At 44.4% G+C, this 22,342-nt stretch overlaps 1 protein-coding gene across 1 annotated transcript in view; it reads left to right on the top strand.

Moving 5' to 3' along the window:
- The window catches only part of LOC146861488 (zona pellucida-like domain-containing protein 1), a 240,240-nt gene that overhangs the window by 47,673 nt on the left and 170,225 nt on the right, over positions 1–22,342 (top strand). Inside the window, exon 3 of the mRNA XM_085645813.1 lies at positions 17,739–17,965. Coding sequence (XP_085501939.1) covers positions 17,739–17,965 — 227 coding nt within the window. The remainder of the gene's footprint in view (positions 1–17,738; positions 17,966–22,342) is intronic.

Raw genomic sequence — 22,342 nt, 5'->3', positions numbered from 1 at the left:
TGTGTATATTGGGAACATCAGGGGATTTACAGAGCAGTAACTTTGTGAACGGAAAAGCTGAGAAAATGTATAGGTAAATAATCCAAACATTGAAAGGAGATTCTGAACATGCTGAAGCAGATGTCTTTTGATGTTCACCCTTACATTTTGACTCAAGTATTAAAGGGGATCCATTTGGATGCCCTTGGTTTATGATGGGACAAGATGAGGGGGGAGAAGAGACTTCACAGACATTAGATATGTATTACATGCATGTTTGTGGGAGGGAGGAGGTGATCCAGACAAGGAAGATGGAGGGGTTTGAGAAAAGACTCCCTTAAGGAATTTCTTGTGGATTGGTTCTTCCTAAGCACTATCTTTTTTGCAGATGGTACAGGTGAGAGTGCTTTGGTAGATGATAGTGGTGAGGATGAGACTGTAGTTCCTTGTGTTCAAGGTGAGGCAGTTTCTTGAGCAGGCCGTTATTTGTCTGTCCCAAATTGCTGTGTGAGGAAGGTTGATGTAAAGAGATTTCACACCTACTTGTGCCTCTGTTGTGCATGCCCCTACCTTCTGCAGTGCTCCCTGCTGTGAGAATTATCCTTTACACAAAGGTTGTGTCTGGGAATGGGCGGAGATGCCTCGGTAAGACAATTAAAAGAGCACAGGTTCTACAGCACGAGATATTAGAAACACTCTCTACAGTACAGTTTGCAGCCCTTTGCAGGTTTGAGCGAGTGTATGATGCTACTCAGAGGATGATGACCCAAATACAAATCACTAGCAGGCGTTATTTTCTAATCTTGAGGCATGAAAGTAAACATAGGCGGTCTCATGTGCAGTCCACTCCTTAGAAAGCATTTCTTTTATTATTAAGTGTAAAAAGCAGACACATTCATGACCCCTGTTTTATAATGTGCAGCAGCAGTGCTTCCCCAACTCTGGCTGCAATGCAGAGTTGTGATTGGTCTGGGCACCATGGTTCAATGTGGTGGAACAGGGAGGCTTTGCATGTTCCTCACCAGGCTGTGTAATGCAGCCTCGTGGGGAACATGAAGAGTGCGCATGACTGTTTGGTCGGCCCAAGAGGGCCAGCCAAACATTCATGTGCACACCACCCCACCTTAGTGCCATTAGACCCGCCCCACCCTAACCCAGACCTACAGCAACAAAAAATAAAATGATAATAAGTCACCTTATCATTTTTTTTTTGCTGCTATGCTCTGAGAGCAGTGGGGCAATGCTACTCCGCCTTAGCGGAGGAGCCGCTTCTGATAGGGATGGTGTATGAAGTTCACAAACGTTTCACTTTCATGAAGTACAAACATTTTGAATCTTCCACAACTTTAATGGCAGTTGTTATTTGTACATAATCCTAGTTTAAAATGTCTCTGTGGCTCCTGTGCTGTCTTTTGATTACTTGGCACATGTTAGAAGTTACACTGAAGCAAAATGTGAGGAAAATAATTAATAAATAATTAATATGACAGTTGTGATGAAGCCAAGCGTAAAGAAAGGAACCACCACACAAGGCTACAAATATGATTCTTGAGTATTGGTGGCATAAAGTCAAGGACTGCGTGTAACTGTGAAGTAGTAGATTAACTTCCAAATATTGAACTAGAAGAATCACCATGTGTTGGAAAACTAGAAAGAACAGAGGGGGATACAGAAGCCTAGATATACACCTTCCCATAAAAGTCTGAAGTCGGTTATTCCTTGCTAAAGAGGTGGCTTTCGGATGTTGAAACATATATATAGAGTAAAAGTACCATATGATTCCTTTTGACCATGGACTCAATGTCTGTGTCCTATATGTCTCCTCCATAAAATCATTACTGTTAGATATGTTATTTTAATTGGAAAAGAAATACAACTACAATTCCCAGAATATATTTGGTTGTTCAATTAAAACCTAGAACAGGCGCACTATATCCTTGGTGACTGCAGGGAATCATTTGGTAACCATCTCAAAAATGTACTCCAACCATAATCCCTCTTTCCCCCTATCCAGATTGCAACATGGCAGTAGAAGGATTGATCTTCTGTACTTTGTACTGCTCTGGCAGAAAAAGGAAATGGACAAAAAAAGACAAATTTCAGACTTTCTTCTCCCTTCCCATTACTGAGCTAGCCCCTGGTGGCCCGTGGACTTGTCACTGAGCATGTGTGACGTTTCAACCTCCATCACCAATGTGATATGCAAAGGCTGCCGAGTTCTACAATTTTGCCTGATGACACTCAAGGAAGAACTTTTCCTCATATGCTTTTTAGCAGAGAGTTTTCCTACAAGGTCTTTTTTAAAACAGCTCTACCACTAAAAGTGTATTTAGTTTGCAGGGTTTTTTCTCAAAACTACTTTTGAAAATCATTTTTTCTTGCTATTTGTGTTTAAACAACTCTGTGAAGTTCACAAAGAATGAAAAGTTAAAAAAGCACATTAGTTCACAAAGAAAATAAATCCTCGTATTTACACACTTCACTTGTCCTCTAGTGGAGACAAATGAGTTGTAGTATTTCTCTATGACAGTGGCAACTCTTAACCCCACCATTCTCTCAGTGACTGAAAAGTCGGGCCTCATTTACTATATTTTGAGGCACGGTAGCACAGCAAGTCTTCCTGAATAAAATAAAAGGGCAGGAATACGCCATATCTACAATTACAGCATATTCCTGTCTCTCTCCCCTGCACCAGCACAAAAACAATAGCTGTGAGTCAACCCAGACACCCTTGCACCATTGCAGAGATGTTTGTTGTTGAGACACTTTCCTGCACAAAACAATCATTAATGACATTTTACTCCTTCTATGTTCTGCAGCACACATGGAAAGAGCAAAAAACGAGGAGACATAAAAGTATTTCTCCTGGTTGCGCCACTCATATGCCTCCCCTGAGGAGGCATAGGATTCTGATGCATTCCCAGGTTTACGACACTTTGTAAATCTGGAAATGTGTCCGGTTCCATGGATGTTGCGTGGGAACACTCACAACAACACCCATGGAACGACCCTTTCACGCAGAATAAGGCGCAAAAGGGGCCCATATTTACAAGGCCATAAAAAGTCACGCAGGGTGACTTTACATGGCCTTGTAAATATGGGCAGGCACACTACTCCGCCGATGCATCAAAAAAAGTGATGAATCAGCGGCGCGATGGGTTTGTAAATGAGGCCCTCAGCTCATTCCACATTGCACTATTCTACACCTCTTACAGAAAAATGTGGATCATCCACTGAATTCAAAACAATGAAATTAATCCTTCATAAACAGAACATATCACTACTCGTTGGCCCATCCCTTTTACTTAAAACATAAAAGCAAATATGATAGGGATTAGTGTAAAGGTTGCAAAGAAATCGAGTGGCTGCAAAGGAAACATGATCGTCACTGAAGTAAAAGAACAAATAAAGCTGTAAAACACCTACTCAATATTTCCTTTTTTATATTTAAAAATAGGAAAAAACATCTAGAGCTTCACTTCGCGCAAAGTGCTTTTGCCGCAAAGGTGTTTTTTAAAAAGTATTCTGAAAGAGCTTGTAGGGTGAAAGAGTGCAATGTGTTGTTCAGAAATAAGGGCTAGATGTATGAAAGTCCTGATTTGCGATTTCCAAAATGTGATTTTTTGCGAATTGTAATTAGGAAATCGCAAATCAGAATGTACGTACGGTTAACGTTCACAATCAGCAACTAACAATGTGGTTGCTTCTTTAGTTTAGCAATTGCATTTTGTGATTGCCAACATTGCGAACACGATCGCAAATTGCGAACAGGAACCGCAAATAGAGAAAATCACGTTTTGGTTTTGGGTGATGACTTCAAAACCAGGAAGTGCTTCTCATTTTAAACCTGGAAAGCAGTGAGAGAGGATGTAGTGCACAGCTTCCAGTGCAAAATGCAACTTGTACGAGCAAGTCACATATTCCTACCCTGGCAATGGCTAGCCAAGAAGCAGAGATGGAGTCAGGGGGGCGGAAGAAGAAAACTCAAGTTTTCAGGAGAAGAACTTGAACTCCTGACAGAGGAGTGCTGACGCAATCATGACGCCCTCTTTTGAAGGTCATCCATGACTGTCTCGGAGGCACAAATAAAGAAACTTTGGCAGGAGATGCAGCAGAAAATCAGTGCTGTAGGATTCACCGAGTGCCCCAACAAAGAAATCTGGAAGCAGTAATATGACCTCAGGTTGGCAAAGAAAAGAAGGTTGCAATGAGGTCCAGTGAGCCCAGGGCAATAGGATGTGACATCTCTACTGTTCCCCCCACCCAGTAAACTGGGGTCAATGGTGGAGATCTTGGGGCCAGAGGGAGGTGAGGGATTTGCTTGTATTGATACATCAGCACCACCAACATCACAAATTAAGTGTAAAATGTTTTGTCTTTTAACATCTGTTACCCTAAAACTGTCTTCTTCAGGCATTAATAAAGAAATATAATCGAGAATTTTTTGTAAGGGGTCATAAAAAGCAAAACACACAAGATGATGGACGGAATGTTGCACAATGGCCAAACATTCACCCCCAGTCACAGATCTGGGTTTAATCCATCGTTATTTTGCTCACCACACCACCCCAGTTCAGACATGGCCATATGCAAATCAGTCTTGACCCTGTGCCTCATGGGAACAGTCCAGCCCGAACTGCCAAGCCATGTCTTCCCTGGACCGGAATCAAGCATCCTAAGACCGGTTTCTGGCTATCAGCCGTCATCAGCCAGGATAGCTTGACTCCAGTGGCGTAGTGAGCACGGGACCCACGTCTGGGCATACCCTTCCCACATAGGGTGAACAGCAAAACACACAAGATGATGGACGGAATGTTGCACAATGGCCAAACATTCACCCCCAGTCACAGATCTGGGTTTAATCCATCGTTATTTTGCTCACCACACCACCCCAGTTCAGACATGGCCATATGCAAATCAGTCTTGACCCTGTGCCTCATGGGAACAGTCCAGCCCGAACTGCCAAGCCATGTCTTCCCTGGACCGGAATCAAGCATCCTAGGACCGGTTTCTGGCTATCAGCCGTCATCAGCCAGGATAGCTTGACTCTAGTGGCGTAGTGAGCACGGGACCCACGTCTGGGCATACCCTTCCCACTTAGGGTGAACAGCAAAACACACAAGATGATGGACGGAATGTTGCACAATGGCCAAACATTCACCCCCAGTCACAGATCTGGGTTTAATCCATCGTTATTTTGCTCACCACACCACCCCAGTTCAGACATGGCCATATGCAAATCAGTCTTGACCCTGTGCCTCATGGGAACAGTCCAGCCCGAACTGCCAAGCCATGTCTTCCCTGGACCGGAATCAAGCATCCTAGGACCGGTTTCTGGCTATCAGCCGTCATCAGCCAGGATAGCTTGACTCCAGTGGCGTAGTGAGCACGGGACCCACGTCTGGGCATACCCTTCCCAAAGATCATCTTAGTGCATTATGGGATATATAGTCAATAATTCACTCATTGAAGTCAGTAATTTACTAAACAAATAATTTTAAAAAGTCAGACGTGCTCTTCACTCATACCAAAATTAATTGTAAGTCCATCGTTTAAACAGATCAACATGAGAAAGACGATGGCACAAATATGGAAGGACAACATGACTCACAAATGGTGATGGAAAGTCCTATTGAAATAGATAGTCAGCCAATAACACCTCTTGGGCACTGAAGCAGTGCTTCATACTCCCCATAGGCACCATTATTGGATCAGGATGATGTCCAACAGCCTCATAGTCCATTCCTGCAGCCAGTTGTGAGGCCACAACAGCAGCATGCCCCAGTGTGTGCTCGCAGTTGGCACCGTGAGGCATCTCATGGCAACCAAGCATCATTTTTGGAAGCCTTGAGGATTCCATGCTCCAAATTCAAAATGTGCAACATAAGCAGATGAAAATAGTTATAAAAAAACTACAAAACATGTAGCAATGCATTTCATGTGTCTTGTGTCAATAAGGCACATGAAACCAAACACAAACAAAGCAAAGATGGACACAAAAAAGGACAGCTTAATCAATGCCCTTGAAACGTTATGCTTACTAATGGCAGAGGATAATGCCAATCAAAGGCGTAGAGAGAGAAGCACTGCAGCATGAATGGAAGGCTTAACCCGTTTAATTGGGAGATTGGCACATGCCACTTCAACCTAATTGGTTGGACAGCAACTCTCCAAGTGGAATTGGGCCACTTTAGTGGGGACATCTCAAGAGGTTTAGAGCAGATTACCCCTGCAGTCAAGGTACTACAAACTGGCCAAATATCTAGCGGTGTTGCTGCTGACCTTTGAGATGCGGAACTCTCCAGTGTCAGCAGTTTCTCTGCTACAGATGCATGCTCATTGCAACGCAGCAGCAGCAGCTATACACCTACTGCTCAACATGCGGGCACAACCCATTCGGAATGTAACCACAAGAAGCAGTGAAGGGCACAGTACAGGAAGTAACAATAGTGCAGCATATTTGTGTTTGCACTGATGTAACCAACATTGGATGTAAATATTACATTACCATTTTCATGTGGCAGTTAACAATTTGCTGAAACAATTTTAAATACTCTGACAATAAAGGTTGCTTTACTTTGAAGCATCAAACAAGCATAGTAAGTTTTAGTTTGATACTATTTTCACATTCTGCCAGACACCTCTTTGGACTGCCTGACTGCTGTGAGGCCTCATCTGCCTGGAGGAAGCCTCATCAGACAGCCAGTGCAGCCTTCAGCACCATTCTGTCCTCCAGGTTGGTGTGCCCTTAGGCTATAGGACTACTCACTGTTTTTCCGCCTCCCGTTTTTTCCACATCCTTTCGCCCACCTCCCCAGGGCCCCCTTCTGTGACCTACTTACTGAAGGCCACAGCGCGGCTTCATTAAGAAGGTCCTCGCCAGATCCCCTTGGTGCAAATCACTTCTTCCGACCACTTGACTGCTGCAAAGCCTCACCTGCTTGGAGGAAGCCTTATCAGACAACCAGTGCAACCTTTAGCGTCATTCTGCTTTCCAGGTTCCTGTGCCCTTAGGCTCCAGGACTACTCACTGTTTTCCCACCTCCTGTTTTTTCAGACTCCTACTGCCCACCTCCCCAGCACCCCTCTCCACTCCCAGGGCCTACTTAATGAAGACCGCAGCATGGCTTCATTGAGCAGGTCCTTTCCAGTTCCCCTTGGTGCCAGTCACCTCTTCCGACTGCCTGACCGCTGCAAGGCCTCACCTGCCTGGAGGAAGCCTCATCAGACAGCCACTATAGCCTTCAGCGCCATTCTGCTCTCCAGTTTCCTGTGCTGTTAGCTTCCAGGATTACTCGCCGTTTCCTGCCTCCAATTTTTCCCATGTCCCGCCACCCGTGTCTCCAGCATCCTTCCCCCCTCTCAGGACCTAATTGATGAAGGCCGCAGTGCGGCCGCACTGCTGGCTCACCAAATGCATGCCAAAGTCAAGCCAGTCTGCCCCTGTCCGGGGCTGGACCGTGCCCAGCACCAGGAACCCTGGCCCCCCAGAATCCCACAGTTACTTCACCTCAGAACTCTGTGCCCTGGATCCCAGATACAACAACAACTGCTGCCTAGCATCTCCATCCTCAACAGCAGGACTGTTCACCTGCCTCCACTGCCAGTTTGCCTCCATACCTCAGGCGGCCAAAATCAGTGTTGCACAAGCCCCGCCAGCTGCCACTTCAATGAAACCACTTTGGTGCCACCTGATCAACACCGGATCACTCAGCAAACATGTCACCAAAGTCTGGGACACCATCTTCACCCTCGCCCCCAACATTACCTTCATGTCAAAAACTTGGCACCCCCGACATCGGTCCCTGACATTGCCACCGCTGTACCAACTGGTGACAAGATGAAACAACGGGACCGCACCAACAGACACAGAGGTGGCATCGCCATCATACCAAGGAATCAATCATCTGCACCACCACTGAAGAAGAACCCACACTGAACATGGAATACCTCAACTTCCAACTCCACACCACGATAATACCACCATCAAAGGCATCCTCACACACTGATCCCTAGGACCTCTAACCTGCCTTAAGGACACCATCAATCCCAACACTACATCTTCATGGAAAACCTCAATTTCTAACAGGATAACGCCACAGACACCAATTCCACTGACCTCCTGGAACAAATGGACAACATCGGCCTCGTGCAGCTGTTCTCAGACCCCACGCACAGAGCAGGACACATGCTAGACCCCATCTTCACGCCAAGCAACAGAGTCAGATACAGCCACACCTCAGATCTCATCTGGTCCGATCACTCCATTGTCCAGCCCCGCCTGCCATATCGCCCCCTTCCACAATTGGGCCAAAGTCACTCAGCACCAATAGACCGATGCCCTGAGCATCACCCAGACTCCTCCACCAACCTGAATCAACCAGTAGAGTACTTCGACGATTAGAAAACCGGCACCGCCAACCAAGTAGCCCCCAACAAGCCAGCCAAAATCCACAGACCCACCAAACGAGCCAGTTGGTACTATCCCAGAACTCAGAGCATTGAAATGCGAAAGCAAACACCTAGAAAGAAGATGGCGCACATGCAGAAACAATACTGACTGAGCCACCTTCAAGTTGTCCCTCAACAACTACCACCACCGACTTAGAGATGCGAAAAGGGAGGCACTGGCAAGCAGCATCGAGACCAGCAACAACCAGACCAAGGAACTCTTCACTATCGTAAGAGAGTTTGCCTGCCCATCAGCCACAGAGAACTTCATTCCGCCTCACAGGAACTCTGCATTAAATGTGGATAAATATTTTTTCCACTGAAGTAATTGCCGTGTTTCTCTCCGGTATATATTTATCTCCCTCACATAAGGATCAATTAATTTGATCATAGATATGATACAATTTTGTTTGACTACCTCTTGACAATCAGACATTGGCATTAAGACCACCATTTTCAGCAGCCTCACCTACGTGGTGGCCATCGGAACTCAGACCCACCCACCATGCCTGGAACCTTAGCATCATACTGGACTGTGAATTCTCCAATAAACAACATGTCAACGCCATCTCCTTAGCCTGCTTCCACACTTTCTGCATGTTCTGCAGAATCTTTAAATGGCTCCCCATCAGCACCAGAAAAACAGTGATGCAGACCCTCATCACCAATGGACTCGACTATGGCAATGCACTCTATGCAGGCACTACCTGCAAACTCATGAGAAGACTCCAGTTGATATCAAATGCAGCAGCCCGACTGATCCTCAACGTGCCTAAAAGGACCCGCATCACCCAGCACCTGAGAGACCTCCACTGGCTCCCCATCAAGAAGAGATGCCAGTTCAAGCTACTGACCCATGCCTACAAAGCCCTCAACGACCAAGGACCGGCATACTTGAACCACCATCTGAACTTCCACCGACCATCCAGAAACCTCCGCTTCGCCCACCTCACCCTCGCACATACTCCACGCATCCACCAACGCTGTTCCTTTTCCCACCTCGCTGCCAAGTCTTGGATTGCCCTCCACCTCTGAGCATAACTCTCTCTAATAGACTTCAGGAAGAAACTCAAGACCTGGCTTTTCGACTAAATCCTACAGCACAGCACCTGGATACCCTCAGGGGTGATTAGTCGCGCTATACAAGTACTGATTGACTGATTCCAAACACATATGCCACACAAGCACCAATGTCTACAGCCCTAACCTACAATACACAACACATAGAGCCTGCATGTCAACACCTACTTGCATGCATACTTTTCAACACACTATCACTCAGCAAACACACAATTGAAATATGATACCCGCTGAGTAGCAATGTACCTGGCATCCTCTTCATCATAGAGACATGGCTCAACTGCTCATCGGCTCCTGACATCACCACAGCAATCTCAGCGGGCTACAAAAATCTACAAGTAATCCATCAAATGCACAACATCCACAGAGAATGCCACCCAATTTAAGGAACACCTGCACTTCAAGCTGCAAATCCCTGAAAACTTTGCCCTGAACAGAAACCTTGCCTACCGACCAGCCAGACCACGAGCTACCTTTACCAACCTCATCACCAACTTCACCACTCTGCTCTGTGGTTAGATTGCTAGTTTCTGGTCATAGTGGACTTTGGATTTATGCATAACACGTAGTACCTTTATAAGTACTTCCATTCATAGAACTGTGGTATAGGAGAAAAAGGCGAGGTCAGTTTTAAGAGTACTTACTGAGCAGTGGCATTATTCAGCAATTAGCACTTCTTGGTTACCTCTAATCAGCTTACTTTTGAAGGTTTTATGCAGTAAATCTCAAGCATCTATCCGACGCACTCTATTTGAACTACTGTTTGGTGGACGCGTGCTCCATAAAGAGCCAATGATTCTCGGATTCCGGCCGAGCCCACTCCAACAAGATGCAGATCTGAGATGCCTTGTAATAAAAGTCCAGATTGGGCATTCCCAAGCCACCCTCCCCAGGAAATCAGAAGAACATGTCCCTACTCATCCGTGGTTTCTTCTCAGCCCATGATCAACAAATAGGAGGCACCCTACTACAAGAATAGGGACAGGGTGAATAAGCTCTGGAAAACAAAAGTGTCCCTGCTAAGAGGTGCAGTATAACCAAGATTATATCATAAATCACATTGGGAATAAATTAATCAACAATATCAAAAACAATACAAAAAGGGATAATAGAAAGGATTACTAAAATTGTATAATAATAGGGTACATCAAACAAATTCAATAAAAATTCTTAAAATTTATTATGAAGATTAAAAACAAATTTTATACATAAACAGACATATCATCATCATATTTTTAGAAAACACAGTCGACGCAGCGTTTCGGTGAGTAGACAGATGTTCACCTTCTTCAGGACAGTTTTCTCTAGTGTATAGAGGACTGTTAGTCTTCCTTATTAGTAATTATTCATTATTCATATCGGGGAAGAAGGGATCTTGATGATGTCCAAAAGTTAAAAACCGCTAGGTAATTGCCCATAGGGTATAAAGATTGTTCGTTGGAGCCACCGTCTAGTTATTTTTATAAACCATAGGTTCTTATTCTGTAGTTTAAAAATGTTGAAAATGTTCACCTGTCATAGATCCTGTACCCGCCAGATAGATGAGTCGCGACTGGATGCAGACCCAATGTATAGTCAATAACCCTAGTATAGGTTTTTACACTGAAAGTAATTTGTCTTCTGGGCAAGTCTACAAGGCTCATAGCAGGCCTGATATTTAAAAAACCGCCTCCCTGCGTCCAATGAACCACGCTTCTGGATTGCGAATGGACGGTGGCCGAAGGGTGGCTATACCCACCGAGCACCCACCTGCGGAATTGATGTCCTATTCCAAACTGCTCCATCGTGGTCTCCAGGAAGGGCCGGTGCACCCTGTCTAATGCCTTTTCGACGTCAACAGAAAGCACCACTATCTCCACTGTTTGGCGGTGTGACTTGTCTATGAGGTGAAGCAACCTCCTGGTGTTGTCACTACACTGCCTCGTTGCCACAAATCTGGCTTGGTCTGGTTCTATTAGTCCAGGCATCAACAGGCCTAGTCTATTCGCCAATATCCCAGTGAAGATCTTGAGGTCAATATTCAACAGGGAGATAGGCATATACGAGGCGCAGTACCAGCTGTCTTTCCCAGGCTTGGGCAAAACAACCACTGAAGCCATAAGCATCATGGGGGGCATCTCTGAAGCGTCACCTATGGCCTTGAATAATCATGTCAAAATTGGGGCCAGGACTGAGCCAATGGTTTTTATAAAAAATGGCTGAAAACCCGTCCGGGCCAGGAGATTTGAGGAGCTTGAGCCTTGCGATACCCGAAATTACCTCCTCCAGTCGGATCAGTCTAGCTAATGTGGCAGCCTGGTCGGGAGATAGGGGGAGTGTGTTATGTCTCTAAAATAAGCCGCGGGATTTTGTTGTCGGGATTTGTTTCGCAGTGTAAAGATTGGCATAAAAGTCCCTGAAGGCGCGAGAAATGTCTGCCTCCTGCGTAAGTTCAGAGCCCCCCTCGTCTATGATCATGGAAACCTCCACCGCCTGATGCTGCGCTCGAAGTTTGTTCGCTAATAAGCGGCCGCATCTGTCTCCCCCAAAGTAAAACATGTGTTTCAGTCGAAGGGCTGCGTATTCTTCTTGGTCAAGATCTAAGCTAGCCAATTGGGCTCGTGCAGCTTTTAGCTGCCTCCATACCCTCCGTGCTCCCGTTCTCTTGTGAATCTCTTCTAGTTCAGAGACCTGCTGGGAAAGCTCCTCCCATTTCTCCCTGCGAGTTTTATTATCTGCAGAAGATGTAGCTATTAGGTCTCCTCTGGCCACCAATTTAAGTATTTCCCACAAGGATACTAGAGACGTATCGGGAGTATCATTCATGGTCAGATAATCCTGTAACGTTTTAGTGAGGCGTGTAATAACTTCAGGACGGTGGAGTAGAGTATCCCTGAGCCTCCACGAGAAGGATGGGTGAGATGCAGGTGGAGGCAGCAGGGCCGTGGTCAGTGCTGCATGGTCTGACAACGACTGTGGTTCAATACTCGAGTATTACAGTGAGGGGAGAAGAGATCTGGACCCCAAAAAATAATCCAGGCGGGCATAAGTTCCGCGGGAGTGGGAGTAAAAGTTGTATTCATTCATGTGGGGCTAAAAGCGACGTCATACATCAAACTACCCCAGGTCTAGAAACCACTGCCTCGTGCTGTCTGATAGGGCGCCAGTCGGACTCTGCCTCTGCGCTGAACGGTCTCATTGGCTATCAAAGACAATATTCAAATCGCCCCCTATAAGTATTTGTCTGTCAGAGGAGAATGTCAGGTCAGCCACCGCTTCACGTAGGAATGCCTCTTGACCTTCATTGGGAGCGTAAATGGTAGCTATCGTGATTGTGTGTGGCCCCACAGTAAGTGAAAACGCCATGAGTCTTCCCCGAATTTCCAACACCTTCGCCCCTACCACCCCAGGGAAAGAGCACGAAATGAGAATGGCAACGCCGGCACTTTTGTTTGGGAGAGAGGAGAAATACTGCTGGGGAAAGGCCCTAGAGCGAAGAATATGTGTGTTGCTTCGCAGCAGATGGGTCTCTTGTAACAAGCAGACGTGGGCTTTGGAGTTTTCCAAATGAGACAAGATAGCTTTGCTTTTGGTAGGGTTGTTAAGCCCTTTCACGTTAGGGGTCAGGATTTTAATACTCATCCGAGCAAGTGAAGGAAGCGCCTTGCGTTATGGTTGCTATGGGGCGTATCATGCATACCCCTTCCAGGCCTGTGTAAGGCAACATCCACAGGGGCTCTAACCAGGTAGGGATTGTAAACATACAGGCAGGCCAAGCAATATGTGTGGAGAGTGGAGGGGAACCCAATACAGACAAGTAAACATCCCAGCAAAATGAGAACATTAAAGACGAAAAATAGCAAACAGTCAATATCCAGAGCGTACTGCTCCCAGGAGATAGAGATTAGGGTAAACGTGGTCGGCAGCTCCCCCCCCCCCCCCCCCCAGGCAGCTCACATAGTAAAGTAGACTATGTCCAGCAACCGACAGAAGTCGTAATTGCACAATACAGAGCAACTGTCCTGGTGTATCAAATCACTCCAAATGCACCCCTGGGATGGACACCAGGACTGCTTGGCGCTCCCTAGCAATATTGTCCGGATCAGGGCTTGCTGATGGGCTAAAAGGCTTGATTGTAGTCCACCCATGTCCGCTGCGGTGGCTGCATGGCAGGTTGTTCCATGATGGTGTCTCCCCTGTAGGATCCTTGATGCCTAATAAGTCACATGCCGCTGCCAGGGATCGAATTTGTCTCAGTTCTCCCTTTAATTGAAAGATCAGTCTGAAGGGGTGGCCCAAAGAATATTTGACACTGGCGTCTCTAAGAACGGATATGATCGGGTGGAAGGCTTTGCGTTTTAGTAGGGTGGAGGCCGACAAGTCCTGGTACAGTGTAGGCTTTGAGCCCTGGTAGGTGAATCAAGGCAACGTCTGGCCTCCCGGAGGATCCGCTCCTTTAGTTGGAAATCGTGGACACACGTCAGAATATCTGCCAGCGGGGCCGGTGCCTTCCTCCTGGGGCCCACTCTATGAGTGCCGTCCAACTTGATGGGGAACTCAGGGGTCTCCCCCAAAATGGAGAAGAAGAGGCCCGCCTCTATGTCACTGTTCCCCTCGCCCTGTGCCATGCCACCAATGCGGATGTTTTTCAAGCGAGAACAGGTCTCTAAATCCTCTGTGTGGGCTTGGAGGTCCATGAAGTGCTCTTGCAGTTTGAGGACTTCTTGCTGGAGGTGCTCGAGTTCTTCATACTGAACTGCTTCGTATTCCTCCAGTGTATTTATTAGTTCCCCCAAAGCTTCCACATCGCGCGGGACCTACCGCAAGTCTGCTGAAAGCTCACGCTTCATGGTAGACAAGTCCTCTCGTGCAAGGAAAATAGCGACACCATGAAAGATCGGCTGATTGGATCCTCTGATGCTCCGCCGTCTTCCGCCTCGTCCGAGTGCTTTGCCGGTGATGTGCCCTCCGTCTGCTGAGCCGCCGACTTAAGGAGCAAGTCCTTAACTGACCTGTCTTTTTTGTCTTTTGGTGCCGCCATTCTGATGGTTCCATTGGGCCTCGCAGGGTGGGTGCTCAGTGAGCAGGGCAGCGTTAGTGGACTTAGATGCGCCACGATACCTGTACGCTAGGCCCTCCCCACTCTCTCCTCTGCAAGCACCGAGGGAGGTGTGCCCGTCCCGCTACTGGGACTCTGCGTCGTGGCCTCTTCTCGTCTTGTCCGAGGAGGATGACTGCATGGGTGTTCGGCTAGTAGTGGACCTTTGGGGCTCGTCAAAACAAGTGGGGTCAGGCCCTGCAACCAGTTACGTTTGCTCGTACCCCGGAGGAAAGGCCACTCTAACCCGACAGCGTCCACCAGTTATAGGTCTCTGGCCCCTCAATCTGGCACAAGGCTGGCACAAGGGAGACCTTGTTGAGCCGACCAGTTCACACTCCCCTGCAGAGCGTGCAGACCAGGCCCAACCCCAAGGCCTCCAAGGCACAATCGTGCTGTTGCCGCTGGGGGTGCCGACCCGAGCGACAGTATGTGGTGGAGGCAGCCCTTGTATGCACAACCAGAGGAGGGGCCGCAAGTAGACCCTTGATGGCGAGCGGGAGAGCGTCCGTTTGTGGCAGGGCCTCTATCTGTCAGATGCTGTTGGCCACCCCCTCAGGCCAGGCCCACTACACAGAAGGTCCATACTGGCCGACCAGGTCGCCAGTCCCAGAAATAGCGAGGTGCCCGGGCTCGCCTCCTCTGCCACTGGTGCGTGCACCGATCAGCGCCAACTGGTGCGGTTCTGGAGGACGGCCTTGTTATTTTGATGGCCGCCCCCCTTTGTCACTCCGGGGCTCGCCAGGAGATCGGCTGTGGTGTTGTATGGGTCTTGCCTGTAGTAGAAGGCAACGCAGGCTCTCTCACCTGCAGGGCATAGGCGGCCGATGCCCCAGTGTCCACGTCCCAAGAAGGCCCAAGCAAGCCAGCCGAGCCAAGGAATCGCGCTGGTTGCGCCTCTGAAAGCCAAGCCAGACTATTCTGGTGTGCGACCCCGACTGCCAGCTGAGGCTCTGCATGGTGGCAGTTACTTTGAGGCATCCCTTGCCCACCAACACTGCTCCGGGGGGCCGCCTCAAGCCCCCACCGAGGATCAAAGGCACAGGCCCGCCGTCGCGGTCTCTCTCGAGGCTCAGGCGCGCTCACGCCTGCTCCTCCGCAGGCTCCCAGTGACCTCACTCCTGAAGGAACGGGACTCCGCTCCGTCCCTGGGTGTGCAGCGGCTCTCACCAGGACAGGCTTCGGCGCGCTTGTATCCGCTGGGAGTACATTAAGGTGCCCAGCGGGAGCAGAGAGCCGAAAAGCAGTGTCCCAGCGAGACGCCATCTTGGCCATTCCCCATAAAACACACTTGAGCACATTACTGTTTGCAGTAACCAAAGAGCAAATGGCAAAAATTTGCTTTTTGGTAATCGCCAACAGTAAAGTTAGTCCATCTGGCCTAAATGTTTTGCACTAACATGTAAAAAGGGGAATGTATTGAGTTTGTATTCATGTTTTCATCGACTATATCTAATGTAGGCCACATTTAGGAGACACTGAACCAGCAATCTCAAATGAAGTATCTTTTGTTTAGTGTTATCATGTGAAATGAAAAGAGTGCCTACAGAGTACTGCTGAAAGCAAATCTATCTTGTTATATTGCAGATAATTGAAAATCCGAAAGACGTTTAGTGTAAGCTCATTTCCGAGTACCTTGTAAAAATAATGAATTTGTGTTATCTTGTGTTAAACCTGATTTGTCCTTTTTTTCATGAAATTGTGTGTAGGTGTATTAAGTGTTAGTAATTGCGTGATTTAAGCTAATGCAATGTAGAAGATTCTCCAAATGTATCTTTGGCTGACACTTAGGCAGATGCCGTTTCACTTCACTTTAGAGCAGATCCTTTTCAGATGCCTTTATGGCTTAACCCTTTTTCCTGACTTCTAAGCAGAAACTTTTCCCTGACTTAGCATAGTGGGATGCTCCCTTTATGGCAGAACTGATCTTGCTTGATTTTCCTTTTGAGAAAAAGTTATAATAGTTTTTTTTTTTTGCTTTGACTTCTGAGCTACTTTCAATCTATAGAATATCATATTTATGTATTGGGTTTTGATTTACAACTAATCTTATGATTTGAGTTTCTAACTCTTCTATGGTTTAATAAACTATTATTCTTCTGCAATTTAACAACTCTCTATTTTCCTTGTGGATTCAAATGTACTTCATGTTGGATTTTGATGCTTGCCTCAGTCAGAACTAAAGATTCCTCAGGGAGCACTTTCTGGATCAGAATTTGGACCAGAATTAAGAATTGTAACTCTGAAACATTCTGCTCAGCACCACTCGCACATAATCCTGCTGGATTGATAAATAAACATTGGAAACTCCTGTGAAATGAGCACTGAACCAGTAAACACAAGAAAAGACACTTTGAATCTTGCTAAGGCTAAATGGCACTGTTAAACCTGAACAGTGCACCAGCATGATCCCTGGTAAATAGCAATTCCAGTGTAAGCACTTGAAAGGTAATACTTATCGGGGCTAGATATGAGCGCATGACAGTCGTCCTGGTTGGCCATCTTGAAGATGGAAGCACTACTAATGTAACAGGACCTTTCTTGGGGTTTTCTAAAATGGATTGGTTTGCTCAGCGTGATTTTACACTAGTACCACCTCAGGACAGGCATTTGATAAGCAGAGCGATATTTTTTCATTTATGAGGACAATGGGGAGCATTGTAGATGGGTGATACAATGAAGAATAGCATTTGCCTTTGGCCAGTTTCCTGATGGCCAAGAAATCAATGTAGCCCTTTCTGCCAATTAATTTTTTTATTTTGTCCTCTTCGGCACCATACAACGTGATACAGCTAACTTGCTTTGAAAAATAAGTACTGTTGCAACAAAGTCTGAAATGTGTAGTGTATATTGATTGGGTATGTACATACCCTTTGCACACTTTGCCCTTCCCAATTCATTCCATTTTTTTATTCAAGGGTTTCTTCAGCTAAGATTTGTTGACCCATACTTGCTACCCGTGCATGGTCTCTGAGGTGGAAACCCTCCATGAAAGGTTGTTCTGGCTATGATGCTTCACTATGAACAGCGAAGTTCATAAATACAATTTTTGTGCATGTTATCTTGTTCTACATATAATGTACTTGACCACGTCTTTCTCACATATGCAAGAGAGACTATATTGGGCTCCAATTTTATTTTGTATCTTCAGTGAGCAGTGACCTGACAGTTAATTGTGGATCATCAAACATCTTCCTGACAATTAACATCTGCCCAGCTCTATTTGCCATGTACGACCCGCTGCTGTTGGCTATAAACGGAAATCACAACCAGTCCAACTGCCTGGGAACGTTGGACAACTCCAGGAGCCCCCCAGTGGTCAGCTACTCTTTCCCTCTGAATGCCACGACTCAGAATGCATGTGGCAATGTTATCCAAGTAAGTGGAAAAGTTCCTTCATATCATGAAGTAAGCCGAACACATTAAAGGTAAGATAAAAAACATTCTTCAATTACCTGGTAATTTTAACCCCACAAATATTCAAGAGATAAACTCAATGATATAAATAGTCCCCCTAGGGTTGGACAACTTTTTCCACAGAAAATGTCGGAATACATTTATGATCAGACTGTTTTGACCACACACGTTTTCATAACCACAGACATGCTTGTCTCATTTCCCTGTGTTATGTATTTTACCTGGTGTGACAGTCATGAATAACCAAAAAGGGTTCTGTATAAAGATATTTATTCATAATCCATGGGGCGTTTCATAGTTTTACAATAACGTCCAGAAGGAAACACACTATTAAATTGACCAAAATAGTTTCTAAATGTCGATCTCAGGTTTTCTTCTTGGAGTTCACTCATGCATCTACTCTGGAATGCAGATGACCAGGCTTCTAAACCTGACTTGACCATATTATGAGTCATTGAGAAAATCAATTTGCGACCCTTCACCCCAGTTTCCCTATTTTTTAAATAATGGCGCACTTAAAACCCTCTAATCTCCAAAAATGAGTTCCCTGGAACAAGGCCGACACAATTTTCTTTCCGATAAGTGGCAGATTATTTTTTAAATCTTTAATGGTTTACATAGTTTTACGACAACGACATGAACTTCATAAAGCTCACATTTATAATGCACCAGTGTTACTTATGTAAATCACATAACTTTTCAAACGCCTTGTCAATATACACTTACATATCCAGCCAACATTGCTTCCTTAAATCAATATTTTATTAATTTTCATTCAAATTAGCAATCAATCCGTACTGAAAGTCAGGAACAATATTCCTCTTTCCTTTTACAGTGTAGAGCATGCAAATATTACTGAATTAAGATTTTTTTTTTACCTCTTATTCATATAAACAATATATCGTCTAGTTGTACGGTAAAAATTCCATACTCCCACAACAGAAAATACAGAAACTTTTTTAATTCTTAATTTCAGCTATGCCGCAAATGATGAGAAGGAGTTTTTGCGAGTTGATAAGGCAAATAACTCCCAATAAAATAATTTGGGACGCCAGAGCCGTTCATAATAACCACAGAATGCCCAAGGTTGCGCATATGTCATTAATAAACCTGTTTAATTAAACAACAAAACTCGTTTCATATATTATGAAATGTACTCCCTTGCTCAGAATGAAACTGACATTATCTGAAGTTGGGAAGCCCTTAGTCCTAAGGCTCCTAGCTGTATCACATAAAGTGTGCACTGCAAGTGCCAATTTAAGATACAGGCCGGATCACAACACATGCTATTTCATGTCCATGTTGGTAAGTTAGGGCAATGCTTTTTAGGTCAAGCATTCGAGACCTCTTGTATATACTTTAGTATATACTTATTATATACTTATATGTATATGTACTTTGTGGGCTCTGGAGATCAGCCCTAGGACTTGTCTGCTTCCGCAAAGGGACTTTTTTTTTCTTTTCTACTGCCTCTCTTTAACTTTCTTGATAGAAAACGACCAGCAGAGGTTAGTAAAATACCAGAATTGCTTTCTGCTGAGGAACTTTCTTTTTTTTCTGCCAACTGCCACTATTTAACTTTCTTGATAGAAAACGACCAGCAAAGGTCAGTAAAATACCAGAATTACTTTAGCATTATCTAGATTCCAGTCAATAGAAATTGTCTTCCACGAGCAACCGTAGACAATAATATATTTTTTAAATCTTGTATTTTCAGTGATATGACCACGAAGTCCCTGATTTTATATTAAAAACAGAGCTTTGGACTACACCATTTCTCACTGAAAGGCAATATTTATCTCCATGTGTTCCCATACCTGGCGTTTCACGCAGTTTGGTGCTTACTTTCCCTCCATGGTAAAGAACAGTAGATGTTTCAGCACCCAGGCTAATGTTCTGCGCAGCTAAATACATATAAGGTCCCAAAGGTGAGACCGATTGCATTGCAAATGCTTGTTCCAAGCAGCTTTTAGCACTGCATTATGGAAACAGAATGCTCGAGGTGGTAATGTGTGACAGAAACATTTGTGCACATTTGTTTTGTGACATTTCATTGTGGTGGTGATTTGTTCTGTTGTTTTTGTGCTGCTTTGTTTCTGTGCTGCATCATTGCAATCTAACTTTGTTTGTACTGCAGTTGGGGTGTTGTGTTCTGCTTTGACTGCTTTGTTGTAATAATCCATGTTATATTTTATTATTGTTTTTACATTGCATTGTATATGCTATTTTGTTCTGTTTTTCTGTTTACTTTAGCTATGTCATCAAATGCTGTCATATTTTCAGCAAAAAACAGCACATGCCTTGAAAGTTCCTATGAGAGTCAACCATTTGCCATGGTCTAGTGCTAAAATAGTGCTGTTCCAGCTCCTTAGCTACATAAGAGAGCATATAAACAATGAAAAGAGCAAAACAATTTTAATTACAATTATGAATCAATTATTCTATGTCACTCAATTACTCCACTTCACAGGCAGATTATGTTACGTTGTTGAAGAGTCTTTAATTCATTAAAGTTCATTACACAAAATTCTTATTCTTAAAATTTTTGTTGATCCATCCATGTTTTCTAAATGATCAAAAGCAAATTTCTTAAGAGTCTCAGCCTACGCGTTTCGTCATAACACAGGACTTCATCAGGGCTGAAAGAATAAAAAATAAATATACCAATCAGTCTAATAAACACTCTAAATTATATATTACATTATTATACGCTGATTTAAATCCCAACATTAATCCAGTCTGCCTATCTCCATTCTACATTCATATCAAAATTGTCCTGGATGGAAGACACATATTCATTAATGTCAAAATCTACATATTATAAAATTTGTCCTGTATTTACATGTTATGAGTCAACAACCAATATCTTATTGACAATATTTGTACTCATTTATCAATGTTCTTACATCCTTGCACCAAACGGTAAGACATTATTGTTCAAGTATTTAGAACCTTCTGCATGATATGCACCCTAGATGCCTTTCTTTGGTAGTTCAAAAAATCTAACCCCATTTAGGAATAACCTTGGTACTCTACCTTGAATTAAAAAAGTTTGTACTCATTCGTACCGTAAGATATTTAGAAGGTGTAGCATAAGGCACCCTTGTATTGGACTTCTTTTCCTCAGTGTCCTCAACAACCTAGTAGAATGAACATAATCTGGTTTCAAACGTTATGATTTTAATAATAAAATAACATGCTATTAATTGTGAATCAAAAGGTCTACGTACCAGTATTTAATCCCTGAGCACCTGAATTGTAAACTCAAGCTGCTTGAAATGGCCAAAATCCCTTTTACCTATCTGCAAAGAGATAAGGTACCTTCAATCCATACCGTATTCAAATCAACTCTTTATATCTGTGCTATTGTGAAAGTTTATTTAAAAATAAAGTACCCCTACATACCGTTATTTATTATTCACAAGTCTTTCCTCCATACTCAGTTGCTATCCTTTTGTGCAGCGTGTTGTTCTAATGTATTCAGTCTACACTTCACAAGTTAACTGACGCAATTCGATGTAAAATATAAACAAAAAGCAACCCTCTATTCTTATTTACTATTTCAAATTTTGATTGAAATATATAAGAACCTTAATCTTTATCTATCTAAAGCCGTTGTCTGCTTTCCGTGCACCCCATTCAATAGAAACGTCTCCGATTCACCGCATGTCTCGAATTCAGCCATGAAACTCGCATCTTACGCTTCAGTATTTGAACTGATTCCCACCAATGAAATTCAGTGCGTGATTAACGCGCCGACCAATCCGCTCCGTTTCCTCTCAATACCGAACATTCAGATGGCTTGCGCGTTCCCTTTCTGGTCCGCAGTAATAATAGACCAATCATTGCGTCTCCTGCGTGCTACATCTAAAATACTCTACTGGATCCCAGATGAACAATCACATTCTATTTCGGCATGTTCCCTCTCAGGTTCGCCGATTTTCTCAGCTTCCGCTAACAGACTCATGTTACATAACCAATCAGCAATGACTTATATAATGCGTGCAGCATTGTTCGCTGCTCAAGTTCAAATCTTTTTCTTATGCGTATACTATTTACGCAATATAGGTATTTTAGTATCAGTAAAATGTGACATATTTATATATTCAATATCTCACTTCCTACGCTATATTCCCCTCTTTCTCGTGATCTATTTTAGTGCTATATTATACTCCCTTCACGATCGTAATTAGTATTACTGAAATGAAAACACATATTTGTCTGATGCTATTTCAACAATCTCATTACAATACAGTGTTACTGATATGAATTATGTGCATGAGTTCTACTATCTCAATACCCAAGCCTATTTCGGCGTCTCTCGTCATTCATTTACAT

Source organism: Triturus cristatus, chromosome 3_1 (genome assembly GCF_964204655.1).
Source record: "Triturus cristatus chromosome 3_1, aTriCri1.1, whole genome shotgun sequence".
Lineage (NCBI taxonomy): Eukaryota > Metazoa > Chordata > Amphibia > Caudata > Salamandridae > Triturus > Triturus cristatus.
The sequence above is the reverse complement of the archived record's forward strand: the minus strand, read 5'-3'. Positions and strand labels throughout refer to the sequence as shown.